This window comes from Stegostoma tigrinum, chromosome 17 (genome assembly GCF_030684315.1).
Source record: "Stegostoma tigrinum isolate sSteTig4 chromosome 17, sSteTig4.hap1, whole genome shotgun sequence".
Taxonomy (NCBI): Eukaryota; Metazoa; Chordata; class Chondrichthyes; order Orectolobiformes; family Stegostomatidae; genus Stegostoma; species Stegostoma tigrinum.
The window spans coordinates 8,910,661-8,931,035 of record NC_081370.1 but is presented as its reverse complement, the minus strand read 5'-3'; the positions used below and the strand labels follow the sequence as shown (position 1 = coordinate 8,931,035).

Sequence of the window (20,375 nt, the reverse complement as noted above, 5' to 3'; positions counted from 1 at the left end):
TATCCAATAATCACACCTTGTGCCAGACGAGCAATGCAACTTCTCTTTCTGCTTATGGTTCTCAGCCACGATTATAGGCCATGGATATATCCTAGGCATCTGAGATGCCACATCTTCAAGCAGCACAGCTCCTTCTCAGAGAGATAGAGCGCACAGGCTGGGAGCTGCTGCAGTTAGTCAGCATACAATTTCACTCACTAATCTAGTTTCAGTCATCAGTTGCAACACAGGAAAGTGAAGTGAGAGTTATAAATAGCTGGTGGCCAAAGATATTTTAGTCTCTATATGTTACAAATGCAACAGGAAAATCCAGGTTTAAAAATGCAACATCTGAAGGGAAATCCCCCAGAGATACAGGAGGAGGAAAACTAAGAAGCTGAGCAGCTCAGCCAGGCTCCTGGGAGCTGTACACAGCGTCTAGCTGGAAACTCTGTCTATGTGGAGCTGTTTGCCGATGCTGCCTTGCAGGGTATGATAGTCTCATTCTCACCTCTGAGGGTACAGGAGATCGCTATAGTACGCCTGACGTGGGGCATTACTATCATCTCCCTTGTCCCCCGCTGCAGTCTTGTCACTCCAGTGAAATGGAGAGAGTATCCAATGATCACACCTTGTGCCAGACGAGCAATGCAACTTCTCTTTCTGCTTATGAGCTGGCATCTGACCAGGACTTACCTCGATGTTGAAGTACTGAGGTCCTTTCCCCATTAACGCATCAATGTATTCCAAAACCAGGTCGACTGCTTCCTCCAAAAGGTCATAGTTCAGGTACAACCGCAGGAGCCCAGCAACGTCTACTTTCTGCTGAGAACAGAGACATTAAGGCCCCAGTACACTTATATATGGTGTGTGCATGCAGCCACCCACAGACACGCTCCCCACACCACCAAAATACACACGTAAAGATCCTCTTCCCCTCCCCCACACACACACAGCGCCCCCTTCCCCCTCCCACATACACATATAGACACCCCCTTCCCCTCTCTCACACACATACAGACCCCCTTCTTCCCACACACACATACAGGTCCCCCCTCCCACACAGCCACTTTCCTCTTGGTATGATAATAGTTTAGAACAGCAGGCCATCATCTCTGTGGCACATAGCCCTGCTGTCTGATGAAAACGAGGGTGGTTGGGTCACTAAGTCTGATTTTCCAAGGGGCTCCCCCACTGTCATCCTATCTGTCCCATATCTGATTGGAACAGTTGTCTGCTAAGTGCACAGTCAGAGAGTTGCTATACAGTCCAGGACAATATTTACATCAGGGCCAGAGTCTGCAGTGATTCATCCTGGGAATCCCTGCTGTCACAATTAATCCCACACATTAATCACTTAGCTCCTTTTCCCTCGGTAATACTCAAACACAGAGGAGAAAATTCTTCAGTCACAGAATAGTCAGTGTCTGATCGCAGTCAAATTAAACCACTGAAGTCAGACTGAGACATTAGGGAATTACACAAGATAATCTTGGAGACAGCTCATTTGGCATCCTGCTCCTTATTCCTGTAACTAACAAACACAGCAGAGAGGCCCGAGAGTTTGATCAGCTATTTGACCAAGTGTTTTAACCACCACCTCAAAGTTGGACAGGCAGCTTCAATATTCAGATCTGGGTAACAGAATGCACATCCGCCCTCAGAAAAGGGAACAATTTGCAGCTCTACCTTTTGGGACTTGAAGGTGAAAAGTCAAGTGTTCCACTTGCCTTATAGCTGTTAATGAGCCAGTTAGGAAGTGGCACTCCATGCGACAGAAGTTTGTTAATGACACAGCGATGGTATTGAGAACTTGGAGACTGGTAACGATCAAGATAGGATGACAGCAACCTCCAGGCTTCATCGGTGGCACTGAACAGAGAGAACACAGTTCCCAAGGAGTGAGCGAGAGATCTGTCTTCACTTAAAGCAGGTGGCCATTCGGCCCCTTGAACCTGCTCCACCTTTCGTGGCTGATCTGATTATTCCACATTCCCACATAACCTTTCACCTCTTGGCTCAGCAAAAATTTGCCTCTCAAAAATATTCCTTTTAAAGGAGAGAATTCTAAAGAATTGGGACCCATTAGGGAAAACAAAAAATCTTACCTCAGCTCTGTCTTAAGTAGACAGCTCCTTATTTCTGAAGTGACCTCTGGTTTAGATTCTCTCACAACTGGAAACATCCTTTCCACATCCATGCTGTCAAGATCCCTCAGCACCTCATGTTTCAATCAAGCCACCTCATTCTTTAAAGAATTGGGACCCATTAGGGAAAACAAAAAATCTTACCTCAGCTCTGTCTTAAGTAGACAGCTCCTTATTTCTGAAGTGACCTCTGGTTTAGATTCTCTCACAACTGGGAACATCCTTTCCACATCCATGCTGTCAAGATCCCTCAGCACCTCATGTTTCAATCAAGCCACCTCATTCTTTAAAATTCTAGTGGATACAATCCTAGGCCGTCCAATGTTTCCTCATAAGACAACCCTCCCCCCATTCCAGGCATTGGTCTAGGAAACTGTTGCTGAACTGCTCCAATGCACTGATATCCCTCTGTAGGTGCAGTGACCAGTAGTGTACACAGTACTCCAGATGGGGTCTCACCAATACCTTGTATAGCTGAAACATAACAGCCTTACTCTTGCAGTTCCCCTTGTGATAAATAATCATATTCTATTTATTTCGTAATTACTTGCTGTACCTGTGTACTGAACTTCTGGGATTCATCCGTTTCCCAGAACTCTGTACATCTCCTAATTCTGCAGTTTCTTACCATATAGATACACTTTTAACTCTTTCTGCTTAATCAGACAATTTAACATTTTTCCATATTATAGTCCATTTGCCAAACCTTTGCCCAATCACTTAACCTATCAATACCTTTCTATAATCTCCTCATATCCTCTTGACAAACTACTTCCCTGCTTACCTTTGTGTTATCAGCAAAAACCAAACCTACCCTTGGCCCCTTTATCATAGTTAGGGATATAAACTGTAAACTCTCTAGCCATTTCACGACTGACCACTGAGTTTCTGGAACCTCCCACCTGCTAAATGCAAACATTTCTCTCCAAGTTAGCAGCTAGCTCAACATCATGGTATCCTGTTTAAAGCCGGACTAAGTGCAAACTACATTTCTCTTATTTTTCCACTCTGTGCCATTGTTTTAATTCCCCATTTCTCCCAGAAATGGTTTCACAGCAGTACCTTAATCCTCGGCTCATTTAAATGAAATTATACTCAGCGTGGCTGGTGCTCCTGCTTTGCAAACTGCGTGAGTGCGTGCAGTGGAACCCTGTGGGACATGTAGAACAATTAACCAAGCAGTCACCACTGATTAACCAAGAGACAAAAAAAAGACACACCAGCTGCCTTGTTTGAAAGTTGCAGCAGGGTACAGAAAATAGAAAGCTTGTTGGAAGAACACTAGAATTAAGAGGAGCAGGTCGTTTGGGCTCTCAAACTTATCCCATCTGTCGGTAAATTCATGGCTGATCAAAAATGGGTCTACTCGGCCTCAAATACAGGAAAACCAAGAAAAACTGAGGTGTTTTGGGAGCTGGGTCAGCAGTTTTACACATGGACCTGCTTAACTTTATTCTTTTCATTCATGGGACGTGAGCATCACTGGGTTGGACAGCATTTATTGCCCAACCCTAGCTGCCCTCAAGTGGTGGTGAGCTGCTGCCTTTTTCTAAAGAAAAATCACTTGGAATTTTATTGTCCCTGAAGAACATTCATGAACCAGGTGGTCTTGAGCCATTGCAGTTCCTGAGCAGCAAGGAGACCCACCATGCCCCCTACGAAGGGAATTCCAGGATTTTGACTCAGCGACAATGAAGGAACAGCGATATATTTCAAACTCAGGAGAGTGAGTGGTTTGGAGGGGAACTTGCAGGGGGTGGTGTTCTCATGTATCTGCTTCCCTTGTCCTTCTAGATGGAAGTGATCATGGGTTTGGAAGGTGCTTTCTGAGGATCTCTGGTGAAGTTCTGCAGCGTATCTTGTAGAGAGTACACACTGCTGCTACTGAGCATTGGTAGTGGAGGGAGCGGATGCTTGTGGATGTTGTGCGAATCAAGCAGGCTGCTTCTTGAGTTTTGTAGGGGCTGCACCCATCCAGGCAAGTGCGGGGGGGCTATCCCATCACACTCCTGACTTGTGCCTTGTAGATGGTGGCCAGGTTTTAGGGGAGTTACTCGCACAGTATTTCTTACCTCTGACTCACTCTTGTAGCCACTGTGTTTGTGTGAGTCCAGTTGAGTTTCTGACCAGTGGTAACCCCAAAAATATTGGAGGTGCAAGTTTTAACCAGTAGTGCAAATGGACACATCATGGGCAGATGATCAGATTGTCTTAAATGGTGAAAATCATTACCTGTTACTTGTGTGGCACAATACTACTAGCCACTTTTTACATAAGCATAATAATTTTCCAAATCTTGTCACATACAAGCATGTAATGTTTAAATATCTGAGGAGTGGTGAATGGTACTGAACAACGCAATCTGCAGTGAACATCCGCACTTCAGACAGAACAGTGACACTACAATCACAGTTTCCTCAACAAGGCTTGTTTTATTTATCTTGCCTCAGCAGTATTTCCTCACTCATATTGTGGTGGATGTGCACTGATGATGAGAATTTACTTGAACACGCTTCAGAAAGCCTTTCCTGTCTGCTTATTACACTACACTAGCCTAGTAGTACACGAGGATCGTGGAATCCCCCACTGTCACTACTCTGAAATTCTTGTAGGTCAAATTTCTTTGGAAATTTTTTCTCTGCCTTCACACTAGTTGGTGACCCATAGAATATACTTGATAATTTAACAGCACTTCCACTGTTTAAGCTCACATCAATTAGATTCCATCCATGAATGCTCCCAAGATGTCCTGTCGGTCTCACTCCAGAACTGTAATATTCTCCATCATTACTGCCAACCATTCTGTTTCCTTGCATATCTTCATGGAACACCTTGTATCCAGGAAGATTTTGTGCCGAATCTTACCCTTTTTGAAGCAGAGTACTTGTTAATGCCACAGAATATTGCCGCATGGCAATTTATACTGCAGCAGCCAACCACACTTAACACATTTATATACATGCTCCACAAACCATCTCATAGTCTCTCAGTTTGATTCCTCTGAGTAGCTCATTATCTCTTTCTCAAATGCAAATCAGTCACCCTGACCTTTTGAGCACCAGTCTTCCCCAAGTTAAGTAACACCTGGTACCAATTCCCTTACCAAAATAGTTTAAAAGCCTCCCTGACAGCAGTAGTGTACACCCAACTCTGCTGAGGTGTAACTTGTCTTTCCAGGATAAAGCCTCTCACAACCAGCCCCAATATCCAAGATATCTAAAACTGTATTGCTCCTGCACCATCTCTGCAACCCCCATGTAGTAGGGCTCTGCTATACAGTGGACTTGGTTCTGGTTACACTCCCTTGGGGGACCATCTCAGTGGGCTCCTGGACTGCCTCACTGGTTTCCTCACCCTCATTGCATAGTCCCCTCTGCCTGCATTCACTCTGGTCACAAGCTATTTGTGTATTCTCTGCCTCACAGTTACACAGTATTGACCTAGCTGCAAGGTACTGGAAGCATTATCAAATTCCCTTTTTGTATATTTGAACGGATGAGATGTTCCGTACTAACCGATTAACACTTTCCTTGTGCTAACATGACTGAGTTGGAACACCTCACTTCCCAGCACTGCAGCTCGCTCCAGTCACGGAGTCCACACCAAAAGTCAAGAAAATTAACTTCTCCAAATTAATGACAAAGTCCTGCTCCTGAATTACCCCGAACTCACCAATCAAAATCCAGACTGGTGAGGGTTGTAGTGAGGTGTGGCGCTGGTCAGTTCTCCTGGATGAGCCAAATACTGCTGAAATCTGCATATAGGTAATAAACTGATCCATGCTAATTAAGAATTGTAGGATTTCTGTATTTCAGTAGCGTTCAAATGCTGCCTGTATCTACAAGCACATCTGCCTGAGCCTGTGCCCTCCCCATTTCACTATGTTCCTCACTGAATGGAGAATACGTTATCAGGAGCAGTACCTGGAGTGAGTGATTGCCTGACCCAGTATAACCCTCTGCCCGTTTAGCAATTGTACCTGGATTCTTTTGTAGCAACGATAGAAGGAATTTGATTGGTTTTCAGCCAATCCCAGGCATCAGACTGTGCAGTCTCCCCAGTAAGCTGCAGTTTAATGCACCTGAAACAGAGGTGTAGGACAACACAGCAGTTAGCAAAGAACAAAGAAACCTACAGCACAGGAACAGGCCCTCCAAACCTGCGCCAATCAAGATCCTCGGTCTAACCTGTCATCTATTTTCTAACGGTCTGTGTGCCTGCCCATCCATGTACCTGTCCAAATATATCTTAAAAGACGCTAACGTGTCTGCTTCTACCACTTCCGTTGGCAACCACACATCTTTCCAGGTTACACATATTATACAAATACAAAGACACAATTCAAACAGTGCCATCACTGCCCAGAGAGACAAGCAATCTCCAGACACTTCAAGTGCAAATTACTGAATTCAATTGCAGTTCTCCAAAAATTAATTCCGTTCCTTCACAACTGCTTTTAGACAGCTGAAATGAGAAATTTAGAAGATTTCAGTCTGCTACAACAAACGGATGCAATTGAAAAAATAAACCTGGACAGATAGCCCAGCACTGACCTGCCACCACCTCCCCGCCACTCCCGATAATGCTGAGGCACATGTCCTGCTCCCCTCAAACTGCTGCTCCCACTACACCCCCCAAGCCACCGTAGTGAGACACTCTCACAGCACCCCACCCCCCCATACTGAGGCACTCTCACAGCCACCCACTCCCAAATCCCGCCATACTGAGGCACTCTCACTGCCCTCTCCAACCCCAAGTACTGAAGCACTCTCACTGACTCCCTCCCAAACTCCCCAATACTGAAGCACTCTCACTGCTCTGCCCCACCCCATACCGAGGCACGTTCACTGCCACCCCCAGCCGCAGACACCCCACCATACTGAAGTACTGTCACTGTCCCCCCACCCCCATACTGAGGCACTCTCACTGCCTCCCACCTGCAACCCCTCCCATACTGAAGTACTGTCACTGTCCCCGCACCCACAAACCCACCCATACTGAGGCACTGTCACTGCCCTCCTCAAACACTGCTCCGCCCCATTCCATACTGAGGCATGTTCACTGCTGCCCCCCACCCCCAGATCCCCCCTCCCAATCCTCAAGCACTTTCGCTGCTCCCCTCAAACCACCACTCCCACTCACCACACCATACTGAGGCACTCTCACTTCATCCCCCGCCCAACCACCCTGGATAATGAGACATTCTCTCTGCCCCTCACCTCCCGCCCCACCCACAAAACGCCATTACTGAGACACTGGCCTCCAAAACCCTGCTCATATTCTCACTGTCCCCCCACCCGTACTCAGACGCTCTCACTGCACCCCCACCGTCCTCCACACTGAGACACTCTCACTGACAAACCCTTTCCATCATTCATCTCCGTGTCCTGTGAAGTACACTCACAGGCTCACCTGTCCCCACATAGTGCCTCTATACTCTGCAGTGACGGAGCTGTGTTTGACAATTTTAGAAATTTTTGAGAATGACTGAGACTCCTGTGAGACAATTCCACTTCTGTACTCTCCATTCCTATCTCTCCTATCGGGACAGAATCATCCTGTAGCAAGTCCAAGACAGAACATATTATCACCTCATAATTATTCAGCATTCACCTTTTATCTCAGGGCAAACTAATGCAATGTGTTCACCAGGCTGCACCAAGAACTCTTCACCCAGGACATGCCAAATTCAGTCCCAGGCAGGATGCTCCACTGGTACAGATCATGCAGTCTGGAGTCGAGGGATGAGTTCAACTGTCTACTGCACTTAATGATAATCTAACACTCACTTGTAGGAGAGTCCTTCAAAGATGGGGTTGAGTGAGAGTTTGAAGGTCTGACAAAGGAAGACAGCAGCATCAAACAGTCCCACTTGAACAAGTAAAGCAACCATCTCCTCAGCAGAGGCACTGCCTGCAATGCAAGACAGAGTTAAATACCACACAAGCAGTCACAATATACAGCTTCATTTTTAACAGTTAATAAGATTATATTACTGACCACTATAGATTTACTCACAAGGCACTGCGTGGGCACTGCAGCCTAGTCATTACATTACTGAGTGAATAATCTAGGGAATGCAAGTTTAAGTCCCACACTCGTTTCAGGATTTAAATTCAGAATTTAAAAACATATACATATAAAAACCCACTAGTTCAGAACTGTGCTTTTGAAAAGAAACCTGTTGTTTTTATTTGTTTGATCCTACAAGTTACTCCAATTATACTCAATGTGGCTCGCTCCAAAAAGGTCTTCAGAAGGGCTTCATCAAGTTACTCAGCAGCAAAGAGGAAGTAAGGTGAGCCAATAAATGCTGGCTTAGCTAGTGATAGCCAAATCCACACAATAAATCTTTTCAAATCCTCACTGTAAATGGTGAGTTTGTGATGTACTATAAATCAGGAAAGTCCCATACTCCATTTTAGATTAGGCATTACTAATCTCTTCATCTCTCAGATTTTGGGAGCTGCAGCTGTATTGGATTAAGTGAGAAATGACTGATTGGGGTCTTTCACACATCAAGTGAGTTTCGTATGGGAGCACTTGGTCCAAACTACAACAACAAAAAGAAAGTTGCTGGAAAAGACAGAGCAGGTCTAGGAGCATCTGAGGAGAAGAAAACAGAGTTAACGTTTCGGGTCCGGTGACCCTTCCTCAGAACTGATGGTGGCTGAGAAAACATCAGTTTCTATGCAGAAAATAGGGAGGCAGGTGGGGTAGGGAGTAAACGATAGGGTAGAGCCCAAAGAGAGAGAAAGACAGTTGGACAGACAAAGGAGTTGCTAACGATCAGGCTGGGAGGGTGAATGGTTGTTAATGGGGACTGTTAGTGACTAACAACAGGGGGTGTGTAATGGCAGGCTATATAGTAACAAGGCTGGTTTGGGGGGGGGGGGGGGGGTGGCCTGGGACATGGGAGAGTTTAGACCCTAAAATTATTGAACTCAGTTTTGAGTCTGGACGGCTGTAGGGTCCCCAAATGGAAAATGAGGTGTTGTTCCTCCAGCTTGCATTGGACTTCAGTGGAACACTGTAGCAAGCCGGAGACAGAGATGTTGGCCAGGGAGCAGGGTGGTGCATTGAAGTGGTAGTCAGCAGGTAGTTCAGGGTCTTTTTTGCGAGCTGAACTTAAAATGTTCTGCGAAGCGGTCGCCAAGTCTACGCATCGTTTCCCCATTGTAGAGGAGACCACATTGTGAGCAGCAAATGCAGTAGACTTGATTCTTGGAAGTGCAGGTGAAGTGTTGCTTCACCTGAGAGGTATGTTGGGCCCTTGGATTCTGGGGAGGGAGGAGATAAATGAGCAGGTGTGTCACCTTCGCTGGTCCAAACTACAATGGGAGAATGGGAACAGTCTGTGAAGGGCATGGTAGACTGGTTAGCAAGGTTAGGTCACATGGACTACAAGGAGGACTAGGCATGTGGATAAAAACTGGATTGAAGGCAGGAGACAGAGGGTGGTGCAAGGTTGGTTTTCAGACTGGAGGCCTGTGACCAGCGATGCGCCGCAAGGATCAATGCTGTGTCCACGGCTTTTTGTAATTTATATAAATGATTTGGATATGAACATATGGTTATTAAATTTGCAGATGACACCAAACTTTGTGGCATTAGTGGGCAGCAAAGAAGGTTACCTCAGAGTACGATGGGGCCTTGATCAGTTGGGCCAGTGGGCCAAGGTTTGACAGATGGAATTTATCTTAGACAAATGTGAGGTGCTGCATTTTGGAAAGGCAAATCAGGGCAGGCCTTATACACTTTATAGTAGAGTCCTGGGGAGTGTTCTTGAACAAAGAGACCTTGGAGTGCAGGTTCATAGCTCCTTCAAAGTGGAGTCCCAAGTCAGACAGTGAAGATGGCGTTTAGTATCCTTGCCTTTATTGGTCAGTGCACAGAATATAGGAGTTTGGAGATCACGTTGCAGCTGTATAGGACAATGGTTAGGCCACTTCTGGAATACTGTCTTCAATTATGGTCTCTCTGCTATAAGAGGATGTTGTGAAACTTGAAAGGGTTCAGAAAAGATTTATAAGGGAGTGGCTGGTTTGGAGGTTTGAGCACAGGGAGAGGTTGAATAGGCTGAGGCTATTTTCTCCGAAGCACTGGAGGCTGAGGGGTGACCTTATAGAAGTTTACAAAATCACAAGGGGCATCGATAGGGTGACTAGACAAGGTCATTTCCCCCAGGTAGGGGAGTCTAAAACTACAGGGTATAGGTTTAAGATGAAAGGAAAAAGGTTTAAAAAGGAACCCAAGGGGCAACTTTTTCACACAGAGGGTGGTGTGTGTATGGAATGAACTACCAAGAGGAAGTAGTGGAGGCTGATACACTTAAAATATTTAAAAGTTATCTGGATGTGTATCTGAATAGGAAAGGTTGAAGAGGGAAATGGGCCAAATGCTGGCAAATGGGACTAGGTTAGTTTAGGATACCTAGTCAGCAAGAATGAGTTGCACTGAAGGGTCTGTTTCCATGTTGTATATCTAAATGGCTCTTAGAGTACATTTGGTGCTAAATCTAATGAGTTTTGAGAAGATTTGTAGCTCAGGTTGAGGTTCTGGATGTGAGTTTCTCGCTGAGCTGGAAGGTTAGTTTTCAGACATTTCGTCACCATTCTAGGTAACACCAGTGAGCCTAAAGCGCTGGTGTTATATCTCACTTTCTATTTATCGGTTTAGGTTTTCTTGGGTTGGTGATGTCATTTCCTGTTCTTTTTCTCAGAGGGTGGTAGATTGGCTCCAAATCAATGTGTTTGTTGATGGAGTTCCAGTTGGAATGTCATGCTTCTAGGAATTCTCGTGCGTGTCTCTGTTTGGCTTGTCCTAGGATGGATGTATTGTCCCAATCAAAGTGGTGTCCTTCCTCATCTGTATGTAAGGATACGAGTGATAGTGGGTCATGTCGTTTTGTGGCTAGTTGATGTTCATGTATCCTGGTGGCTAGCTTTCTGCCTGTTTGTCCAATGTAGTGTTTGTCACAGTTCTTGCAAGGTATTTTGTAGAAGCAAAACAAACATCATCTACAAAATACCTTGCAAGAACTGTGACAAACACTACATTGGACAAACAGGCAGAAAGCTAGCCACCAGGATACATGAACATCAACTAGCCACAAAACGACATGACCCACTATCACTAGTATGCTTACATACAGATGAGGAAGGACACCACTTTGATTGGGACAACACATCCATCCTAGGTCAAGCCAAACAGAGACACGCACGAGAATTCCTTGAAGCATGGCATTCCAACCGGAATTCCATCAACAAACACATTGATTTGGAGCCCATCTACCACCCACTGAGAAAAAGAACAGGAAATGACATCACCGATGCAGGAAATGACATCACCAACCCAAGGAAACCTAAACAGATAAATAGAAAGTGGGACATAACACCAGCGCTTCATCAGAGGCTCACTGATGTTATCTAGAATGGTGACGAAATGTCTGAAAACTAACCTTCCAGCTCAGCGAGCAAATTCACATCCAGCTAAATCTAATGTCAGTATTTGGTTACTGTCATGCCCAGTACAGACATGATTATATTACTAATTTTATCATGTCTTTAAAATGGACACAATCATTTAGGATAGTTGGCAACATACTGAGAAACTTTGGCAATATCAATAACATGCAGACTGAAGCCACAGAGCGGAGATTATCCAGTTTTTCAGTAACTTGGTTCTGGTTCTCACCTGCTATTGCTGCTGAGGCTGGGTCGTGTTTTGCGAGTAGTAGCCGTGTGCGGGCCAACACAAATTCCTTCTCCAAATCCTTCAGTTCCACTATATCAATCTGATGGCAGGCTGCAATCATATTAAACAGTGACATGGGCAACTCCAGGCTGCCAGGTTGCACCCAAATACCTCCTCCCTCTGCGGCCATCACTTTCCCTACAACCTCTTGCTCACACACCGCCACTCCTAAGCTGGTACTGATCAGCTCCCCGATCACTCAGCCTGTGTTCATTCAACTACTAGGCAGATGTAAACACTCACCTGACTCACTCATGCTTTTGAGCAGCCTCCATTTCTCACCCCCAACCCAAACCCTGAAACAAGGCCATGTAACCTCACCCCATCCCCGCACCTCTTCACCCCCACTCAGCATCTCACAGGGCTTAGGAGTGAGTAACTCAGTAAGTTTAAATTGGGACTGAGTTGATGACACACTCTGATGGTCCAAGGTAGACAGAGTATTGTCCACAGCCCTTGAGGAGATCTCATACAAAGGGGGATATCCAGCAACCTGCTCCTCTTGCACCGTATTGAAAGTGTCAAAGGTCATGATAACAGGAGCTGCCATTAGACACGACAAGGTCAAGGTGACAGCACAACAATGTACATTTTCCACATTCTGTCACATTCTAGCAGCTTCCTTTGAGTCACCACCTGCAGTGAAGACTGAGCAAACAAAGCAACATGACTTACTCTGTGTGGCTGTGAACTCTCCATCATGGTTCCGCTTCGGTGATGACCCGGGACGTTCATACTGTTAGCAGGAAGAAACATTTCAACAACAGACCACACCATAGAGAAGTGGCAATAGCTAGCCAAGTCCAGAGAGCTGCACTGTCTTAAACCATCATGTCCCTTCTTCCCAACATAATCCTCTGGTTACTAGGGATGGCACTGTAAAGGATGCGGTCAATTCATGACCAGAAATACGAGCTCTACATACCACATTAAGCCACATCTCTATTAATAGAAACACAGGGCTCATTTCCCTTTTTAGAAGCAGACTTTTTAAATTTACCCTGTTATTTTCACTGATGTGTGTATACACACACAAAGCTCACAACTTCTGCAGCAACTTTAAAGCATTTATTTTGCTGTTTGGCTCTCTTCTTTCACTCTCCCAAAATGCATTCTCTCCCACACGTTAATTTCTTTTCCTGGCTGCCTGCTTCACCAGTCTGCTTTCTGAAATCGGTCACATTTTTTCTCATTCTTACTTTTCTGAGCTTAGTCCCATGTGTGAGTGGTGAAATGGTGCCTAGATACCCAATTACAGAATAGCCACATCAACAGGCTGGGCCGCTCTGGGGACTGATAGCCTCACAGAGACTGATGCTTGGGACCTTGTTTTTAATATAAGCAGAGGGATCTCAGTGTTTCAGAGAGATGCCGCCACTCAGGGCTCCCTCAGAAATGCAGTGCTGCATTCCTTTGTGACAGTTCTTTATTGTGTAGATCTGTCAGAGATAGATTAAAGCTTCAGAGATAGTAGGAACTGCATTGCTGGAGAATCTGAGGTAGCAAGGTGTACAACTGGATGATCACAGCAGGCGAAGCAGCATCAGAAGAGCAGGAAGGCTGATGTTTTAGGCATAGGCCCTTCTTCAGAAATTCCCATACCATTTCCAAAGAACGGTCTAGGCCCAAAATGTCAGCCTTCCTGCTCCTCTGATGCTGCTCGGCCTGCTGTATTCATCCAGTTCTACACCTTGTTATCTTAGAGTAAATCACACCCATTTTTCACTGCATTTGGACATTTCAGTGTCCAGGCAGCCACTTCAGCTGCTGTCAAATTGTAAGTGCGACGTTAGGAAGCTGTGAGGGTTAGTCAGATGGATAAGCAAGTTGGATGCCTCTGGTGTAGGATGCCACGGGAATGGGTAGGTAGCCAAGTGGGTAGCAAGATGGAAGGGAGCTGGTATGTGATGCAGAGTTTAGGGTAGGTCAGGGTGGATGGGAGAAATCTCACAGCAAACTGTCATATAGAAGGCAGGGGTAATGGAGGAATGAACCAGGAAGGAACAGCTGGGATAGTCCCTTCAGAATGCTGGGGTACAGGGAATGGAATCCACCTGGTGATTAATACTCAAGTACAGGTCTTTAATGAAGACCAGAATGAATGAGAGGCCCAGCAATAACGTGGAGGTGTCCCGCCAGTGTGAAAACCAAGGGTCCACTGACTCTCTGTTTCCTGTCTGTCAGTTCAGTATCTACTGCATCACAGCCCCAGAACATCAACACAACACGGGCCTCTCATAACGCACAGAGCTTGATTTCACTCTGCACACACACTGGTCAGCATTAAGATGAGGGTGCTTACAATGCCTCTGCCTTTCAGTTAATGTTGCTTTGGTCCAGATGAAGACAAGTGCTCCCACTTCAACAGTCAACAAATGTGGAGGCAGACTGAGTCAAGGAACAGTTTGCAGTGTTCCTCCCCAGCACTTGGCTGCTGCCTGCAGTTTGTAAACTCAGCAAGTAGTGAGACTTGATCAACAGGTTCTCAGTGACCCAATGAAATGTGCTCCCATACCGTTGCTCCACACACAGGCTGCACAATCCAGGCATACTCTGAGCGGATTTGTCGCAGGCAGTTTATCCCGACCAGATAACAGTTGACCTGCTTTTGGAGTCCATCCAGAGAGCGGACCTCTCGCCCCAGACGCATTCCGTATTCATACATCACCGTTCCAGCTGGATGAGAGACAGAAACATAACCAAAACTATTGAAGCATGTACTGGCAGCTGGATACAGCAGCTCACTGCCTGCTCCCACACCAAGCTCAAAGTTGGCAGAGTTCAGTCACACAAACTCCGCCTGTCAATTCAAACAGGCAGAGTTCAGTCATACAAACCCCACCTGTCCATTCAAATAGAGGAAATTCAATCACACAAGCCCTGTCTATACGTTTGAACAGGAAGAGTTCAGTCACAAAGTCATACAGCGTGAAGGGACACCTTTTGGTCCAACCAGTCCATGCCAAACATAGTCCCAAACTAAACCAGTCCCACCTGCTTGCACATGGCCCATATCTCTCCAAACTCTTCCTATTCAGGTACTTATCTAAGTGTCTTTTAATTGTTGTAACTGTGCGTACTTCCTTAGCAAATTCATTCCACACATGAACCACCCTCTATATAAACAATGTGCCCATTTCTGAAGAACAAACACTGAGCTAAAAGAAACATTGATGGAAAGTCCAACAGTTTTATAAAAGAGATGGGTTTTAAAGGAAAAACAGAGGGGTTCGAGAAAAGAACTCCAAGTGATGAGACCTAAACTGCAGCCAATGGTTCAGTGAAAGAAAATGACGCGAGCTGATAGGCAGCTTTAGTGAAACAGGTTACAGAAACACAGAGGTGCATAATCGTCAAGTCACAAGGAACATCAGCTGAGAGAAGCATGGCAGGGACCAGGACAGGAAGTGTAAAGTATTAGGCAGTCCAGTGTTGGAGCCCATGGTAACTACAGACACAGCAGAGTTAGTGTGAATAAGGGTATAAAGAACAGGAAGGTATCCTGCACAGTGCTGCCTTATCGAGGCATACATTTACTGAAGAGGCCGTTCGGCTCATTGAGTCTGCACCAACAACAAAAAAAAGCCCACTTATCTACACAAACTATATGGCATGTTTAAACAATGTCAGCTTATGCCAACACAAACTGTTATGTACAGGCACAGTCGATGCGAATGTCTGTGTGTCTGCTTTTGATTACTTCATAGAAGAGGAATGGCTCAAGTTATTTCATGCTGGTGTTACAAGTAGAGCAGTGAACTGGCAGCTGCACTGGTATCAAACTAGTGATAAATCGCCAATCCTGGGAACTGAACAAGAGCCTGTTAAATCTGCCAAAACAAAAAGATACCAGACCATTGCAGCTGGTATTTCAGTGGCCTCAGATATTATCAGTAAGTCAGCACTAACTCAAACATTTACCTTTCCTAAAGTTATGCCGTTGGACATGGAATGCATACAACAGCTCATAGTAGTTGTGTGTCATGAGATCCACAGCCCGAGCACGAGACTCAATAATCCCAACAACCTGAAACACAATAGCAGAGTGTGTGAACCATGAGAAGTCCTGGGAGCCAGTTAAAATGATCAGCTGTCTCAGCAAAGTCCCTTCCCACTGGCAAAAAATTACAGAGCTCACTTACCTCATCATGAAGGTTGATGTAAGGGAATTCCACCAGATCCTGAAGTTGTGAGCGTTCACACAGAACCACCACCAATTGGCGCAGGCAGTCCAGCTGTCTGGGAGAGATATACACCAAACATGTGAAACACAAGGAGGAGTGCGGTTATTCCACTCTCCCGGCCACTCCATCCCCTCTGTTCACAGCCTGCTACCTCAAAATGCCTTGAACTTTCTAACCTAGCTCATAACAGCATGGTTGTTACTTAGAAGTTTTACCTGAGCCATTGTCTGAAAATATCCAGACATTAAATCCAGGAAAATATCCAGGAACAAAGGGAGCTGGGTGCATACATGCACAGATCACAAAGTGGCAGGACAGGTGGAGAGAGCGATAAACAAAACAGAGTGTTCTCAGCATTACTGACAGGGGCAGAGAGTACAGGACCAATGAGTTGATACTGAACTTGCACAAGGCCCCAGCTGGGGTATTGTGCACAGTCTGGTCATCACATCGTAGGAAAGATGTGAATACACTGGTGAGAGTGTAGAAATGATTTGCAATAACGATTTCAGGGCTGAAAAATGTCAGCTGCAAGGACAGATTGAAGAAGTTGGGACTGCTCTCCTCGGAGAAAAGACAGCTAAGACAAGATCTGACGGAGGTTTTCAAAATCATCAGTGTGTGAGATAAAGCAGATAGGGAGAAGATATTTTCATTTGGTAAAAAAACAACCAACAAGAGGGTATGATTTAATGTGATGTACAAAAGTAGTAAGGATGATGCCAGAAAAAGCTTTTTCACACAGCAAGTGGTTAGAGTGTGGAATATGCTGCCTGGAAATGAGGAAGAGACAGGTTCAAATGAGGCCTTCAAGAGGGCGCTGGATGAGTATTTAGATAAAAGTACAACGATAAGGAGGAAAGACTGGCACTAGGTAATGGTGTTCATTTTACAAGCCAGTGTAGGCACCGTGGCTGAATAGTCTCCTTCTGCCACAACAATTCTGTGGTTCTAAGGTTATGAAGAACAAATGTCACACTTACACAAGAGACTGGTTACCTAGGAAAGGAGATCTGATACAAGTTTTCAAAGCCAATGAGGGATGTAAACAGAGTAGATTGAGAGAAACTTTTCCAGCTCAACCATAAGGGTTATGGTGAGTGGGCGCGTAAGTGGAGATGAATCTCAAAAAGATTAGCCATGATCTTATTAAATGGCAGGGCAGGCTCGAGGGGCCACATGGCCTACTCCTGCTCCTAGTTTTTTTTTAGGTTCTAACCAGTGGCACAGTGGTTAGCACTGTCGCCTCACAGCACTAGGGACCCAAATTCGATTTCACTCTCGGGCGACTGTGTGGGCACATTCTCTCCGTGTCCACATGGGTTTCCTCCGGGTGCTCCAGTTTCTTCCCACAGTCCAAAGGTATGCAGGTTAAGTGGATTGGCCACGCTAAATTGCCCATAGTGTTCGGGAATGTCTACATTAGGTGGATTATAAGGGGATGGGACTGGGTGGGACGCTCTGAGGGTCAGTGTGGACACGTTGGGCTGAAGGGCCTGTTTCCACACTGTAGGGATTCTATGATTCTTTCCTCTGAATGAAAGGATCAGGAGGGCTGTATTCCAGGGTGATGTGCAAAAGTAGTAAAGAAAACTCTCACACTCGTTCAGACATGGAATGCATAAGCTTGATGAGTGGAGGCAGGTTCAATTCAGGCACTGAAGACAGCATTAGATAATTAAACTAGAATAATTAGTGAGGCTACAGGAAAAGGTTGGGAGAATGAAGCTAAGTCATGATGCTCATTTAGACTGCCAGTGAGAGTTTTGGGCCAAACAGCAGCCTTGACTGCAATAACCATTCCGAGAAATGGACTCCAGACCACAATATACCGACTGCAGTATCACTTCCTCTGACAGGTACAGCTATAAAACATCGCTGGTGTCACACCACAGGGAAAAGATGGCACTGCAGTCTGTATCTGTTTAAGTGAGGGGTAGTGCAGAGTGTGGTAGCACATACACGCAGTGGTGTGTCTGCGTGTATCGGTGTGTGTTCACTGTGCAGTTCAGAGTTGCATTAGCCCAGAGATTTTAAACGGGCAGATGGTCGACGTAGAGTTTGGTGTCAGGAACAAATGGAAATCACTACACCGTTGATTCTGTGGGAACTGCGCAGACAGTTTTGGGACAATTACCCTCAAATTCTCTGAAAAACTCGACTCTAAATTAAGATGCACATAATTGAAGATCCAAATATATAAATAATGCCATTCCTGATCAGATACTAACCAACACTGACTTCAGCACTTCCTGAATATTTCTTGCTGGATGTTTTTCATCTGAAGGCAGCCCTCTCATAGAACCGATCAACACTTGGTCAACTGTACAACCTGGACAGGCCTCTGGCAAACTAGCTTGACCCTTACACAGAGTCTCCACAACAGATATTACCAACAGGACAGGCTCATTGCCGACCTTGCACTCAACATGGGAATACAGAGAGACAAGCCCTGAAATAAATCAATTGGTCGGCTGAGATACAAGTTGCACTGTTGTCACCCTGTTTGCAGTATTTGGCCCACTCCAGGGGGAGGGGGAAAAGACTCTACAGCTGCCACATTCATCATTTGTGGAACACTCTGGCCATGTGTCCTAGCAGAGAGCACCACCCAGTACAACACAGCTGTACTGGAGCTGGGCCAAAGTGATCTCAGCTACAAGGCTCTTAATGACTCCTCAAACAATGCTCCCAACACTGAACTCAAGATGACACCATGGTGTGCCAGCTCATCATTTCACTGTAGGCAGCACAGTGCCAACAGCTCACATTCCCATTTGCTCACCTGCTGCTGTCTGGGTTCTGAGTTAGTGACTCATAAGCCTGATGGTTGCGGCCCAAGTCCAAATGGTGCTTGAAAATCTTTGTCCACAGCGCAGCCTGGGAAAAGCAGAAAGATTAACATGGGTGGTCACTGCCTCACAAAGAGATCATCAACATTCAGTAATTCCTTGTAACACAGTCATATCAATTTTCACCAGTGCCTCGATGACGGTGTAGAGGTATGGTGCCCAAGATAGAAAGATCACTATTATGCTCACTGTGGGTTGCCAGTCCCTTTACATCTCTATCCCTCACCTGGGCACCCTTCATTTCTGTCTTGAACAGAGCCCTAGGCAGTGTCCATTCACCATGGTACTCTTCCACCTGGCTAACTTGTCATCTTAGTTACCTGAACCTTCAACTGCCCATCACTTCTCCAAACAAAAGGTGTCACATGAAAGCCTGTATTTAAGATCCGTTCATGGGATGACAGCATCACTAGCTTCTGTCACCTATCCCCAATTGTACTGAGATTTCAAGTCCTTTGCTTATGTTTGGACCGAGATTATGTGCAAATTAGGACCAAATAAAAAACTGAAAATGCCACATACCAAAATCTTCCAGTCGTCCCTTGCTTCGGTCACCGCGATTGCTGCCAACTGCAGTACCAGTGCTGGCAAAGTCATATCTTCCAGCAAACGCAGGACCTAGAAACAAGCAGCATACAACACTAAGCCCAGTACTCAGCTGATATTAGCAATGGCCAGAGAGCTGTAATGGACAGCAATATGAATTCAGGTTCAAGACTTCAACTCTGTCATGACAGTCAAAGGACAAGGCACATTAAGACTATTGACAGAAGCGAGCCCAAGTAACAGTTATCACTGGGAAATGTGTTCCCCACACTAAACTTTGAAACAATGCACTTGGCTCACATATGTCATTACGAGTAGCATGTGGAGACCAGGTGCAGTCTTCAGACCACAGTGTAAGCCAGGCCTCAGTTTAAATGCAAACACGAATACGTGGTTTATATTTCCACTAAAAATTCCTACAACCTCGTGAAGAATATGAACAGCACATGTAAACATGCCACACTGCAATGTTAGCTTCTACAGTGTGGTGGGGCAGTGGAGCAGAAAAACTAGATTCTATTTGAAACCGGAAGATAAATGGAAGTATGGCTTGGAGTGATACGCAGACAGAAAGAGCTAATTTCCTGATTTTGACACAATGTGTTATCAGGGAACAAAGCACATTTTAGAAGTGGTGGAGGGTCTAGGCCTGAAACATCACCTTTCCTGCTCGGCCTGCTGTGTTCATCCATCTCTACACCTTGTTATTTCTGTTTTTAGAAGTGAATTTGTTGCTCAAATTTCTATTCCAACTTATTTGCACACTATTGAACACAAAAATTTGCCATGAGCCATCACATTCAGGCAGTGGTTTATAAAGTTATATAGCACAGAAACAGACGCTTTGGTCTAACAAGTCCACACTTACCGTAATCCTCCAAACATTACTTATTCATGTACTAACTCAAAAT

The 20,375-nt window shown here is 45.4% G+C and overlaps 1 protein-coding gene across 1 annotated transcript in view; it reads right to left on the bottom strand.

The window, feature by feature from the left end:
• Nucleotides 1-20,375, bottom strand: part of nup160 (nucleoporin 160) — a 176,302-nt gene that overhangs the window by 2,598 nt on the left and 153,329 nt on the right. Inside the window, exons 26-36 of the mRNA XM_048545757.2 lie at nt 19,441-19,536; nt 18,852-18,946; nt 16,025-16,121; nt 15,804-15,909; nt 14,398-14,558; nt 12,558-12,618; nt 11,823-11,933; nt 7,916-8,039; nt 6,106-6,207; nt 1,710-1,851; nt 676-801 (exon numbers count right to left, since the gene is read on the bottom strand). Of these exons, the coding sequence (XP_048401714.2) occupies nt 676-801; nt 1,710-1,851; nt 6,106-6,207; nt 7,916-8,039; nt 11,823-11,933; nt 12,558-12,618; nt 14,398-14,558; nt 15,804-15,909; nt 16,025-16,121; nt 18,852-18,946; nt 19,441-19,536 (1,221 nt within the window). The remainder of the gene's footprint in view (nt 1-675; nt 802-1,709; nt 1,852-6,105; nt 6,208-7,915; nt 8,040-11,822; nt 11,934-12,557; nt 12,619-14,397; nt 14,559-15,803; nt 15,910-16,024; nt 16,122-18,851; nt 18,947-19,440; nt 19,537-20,375) is intronic.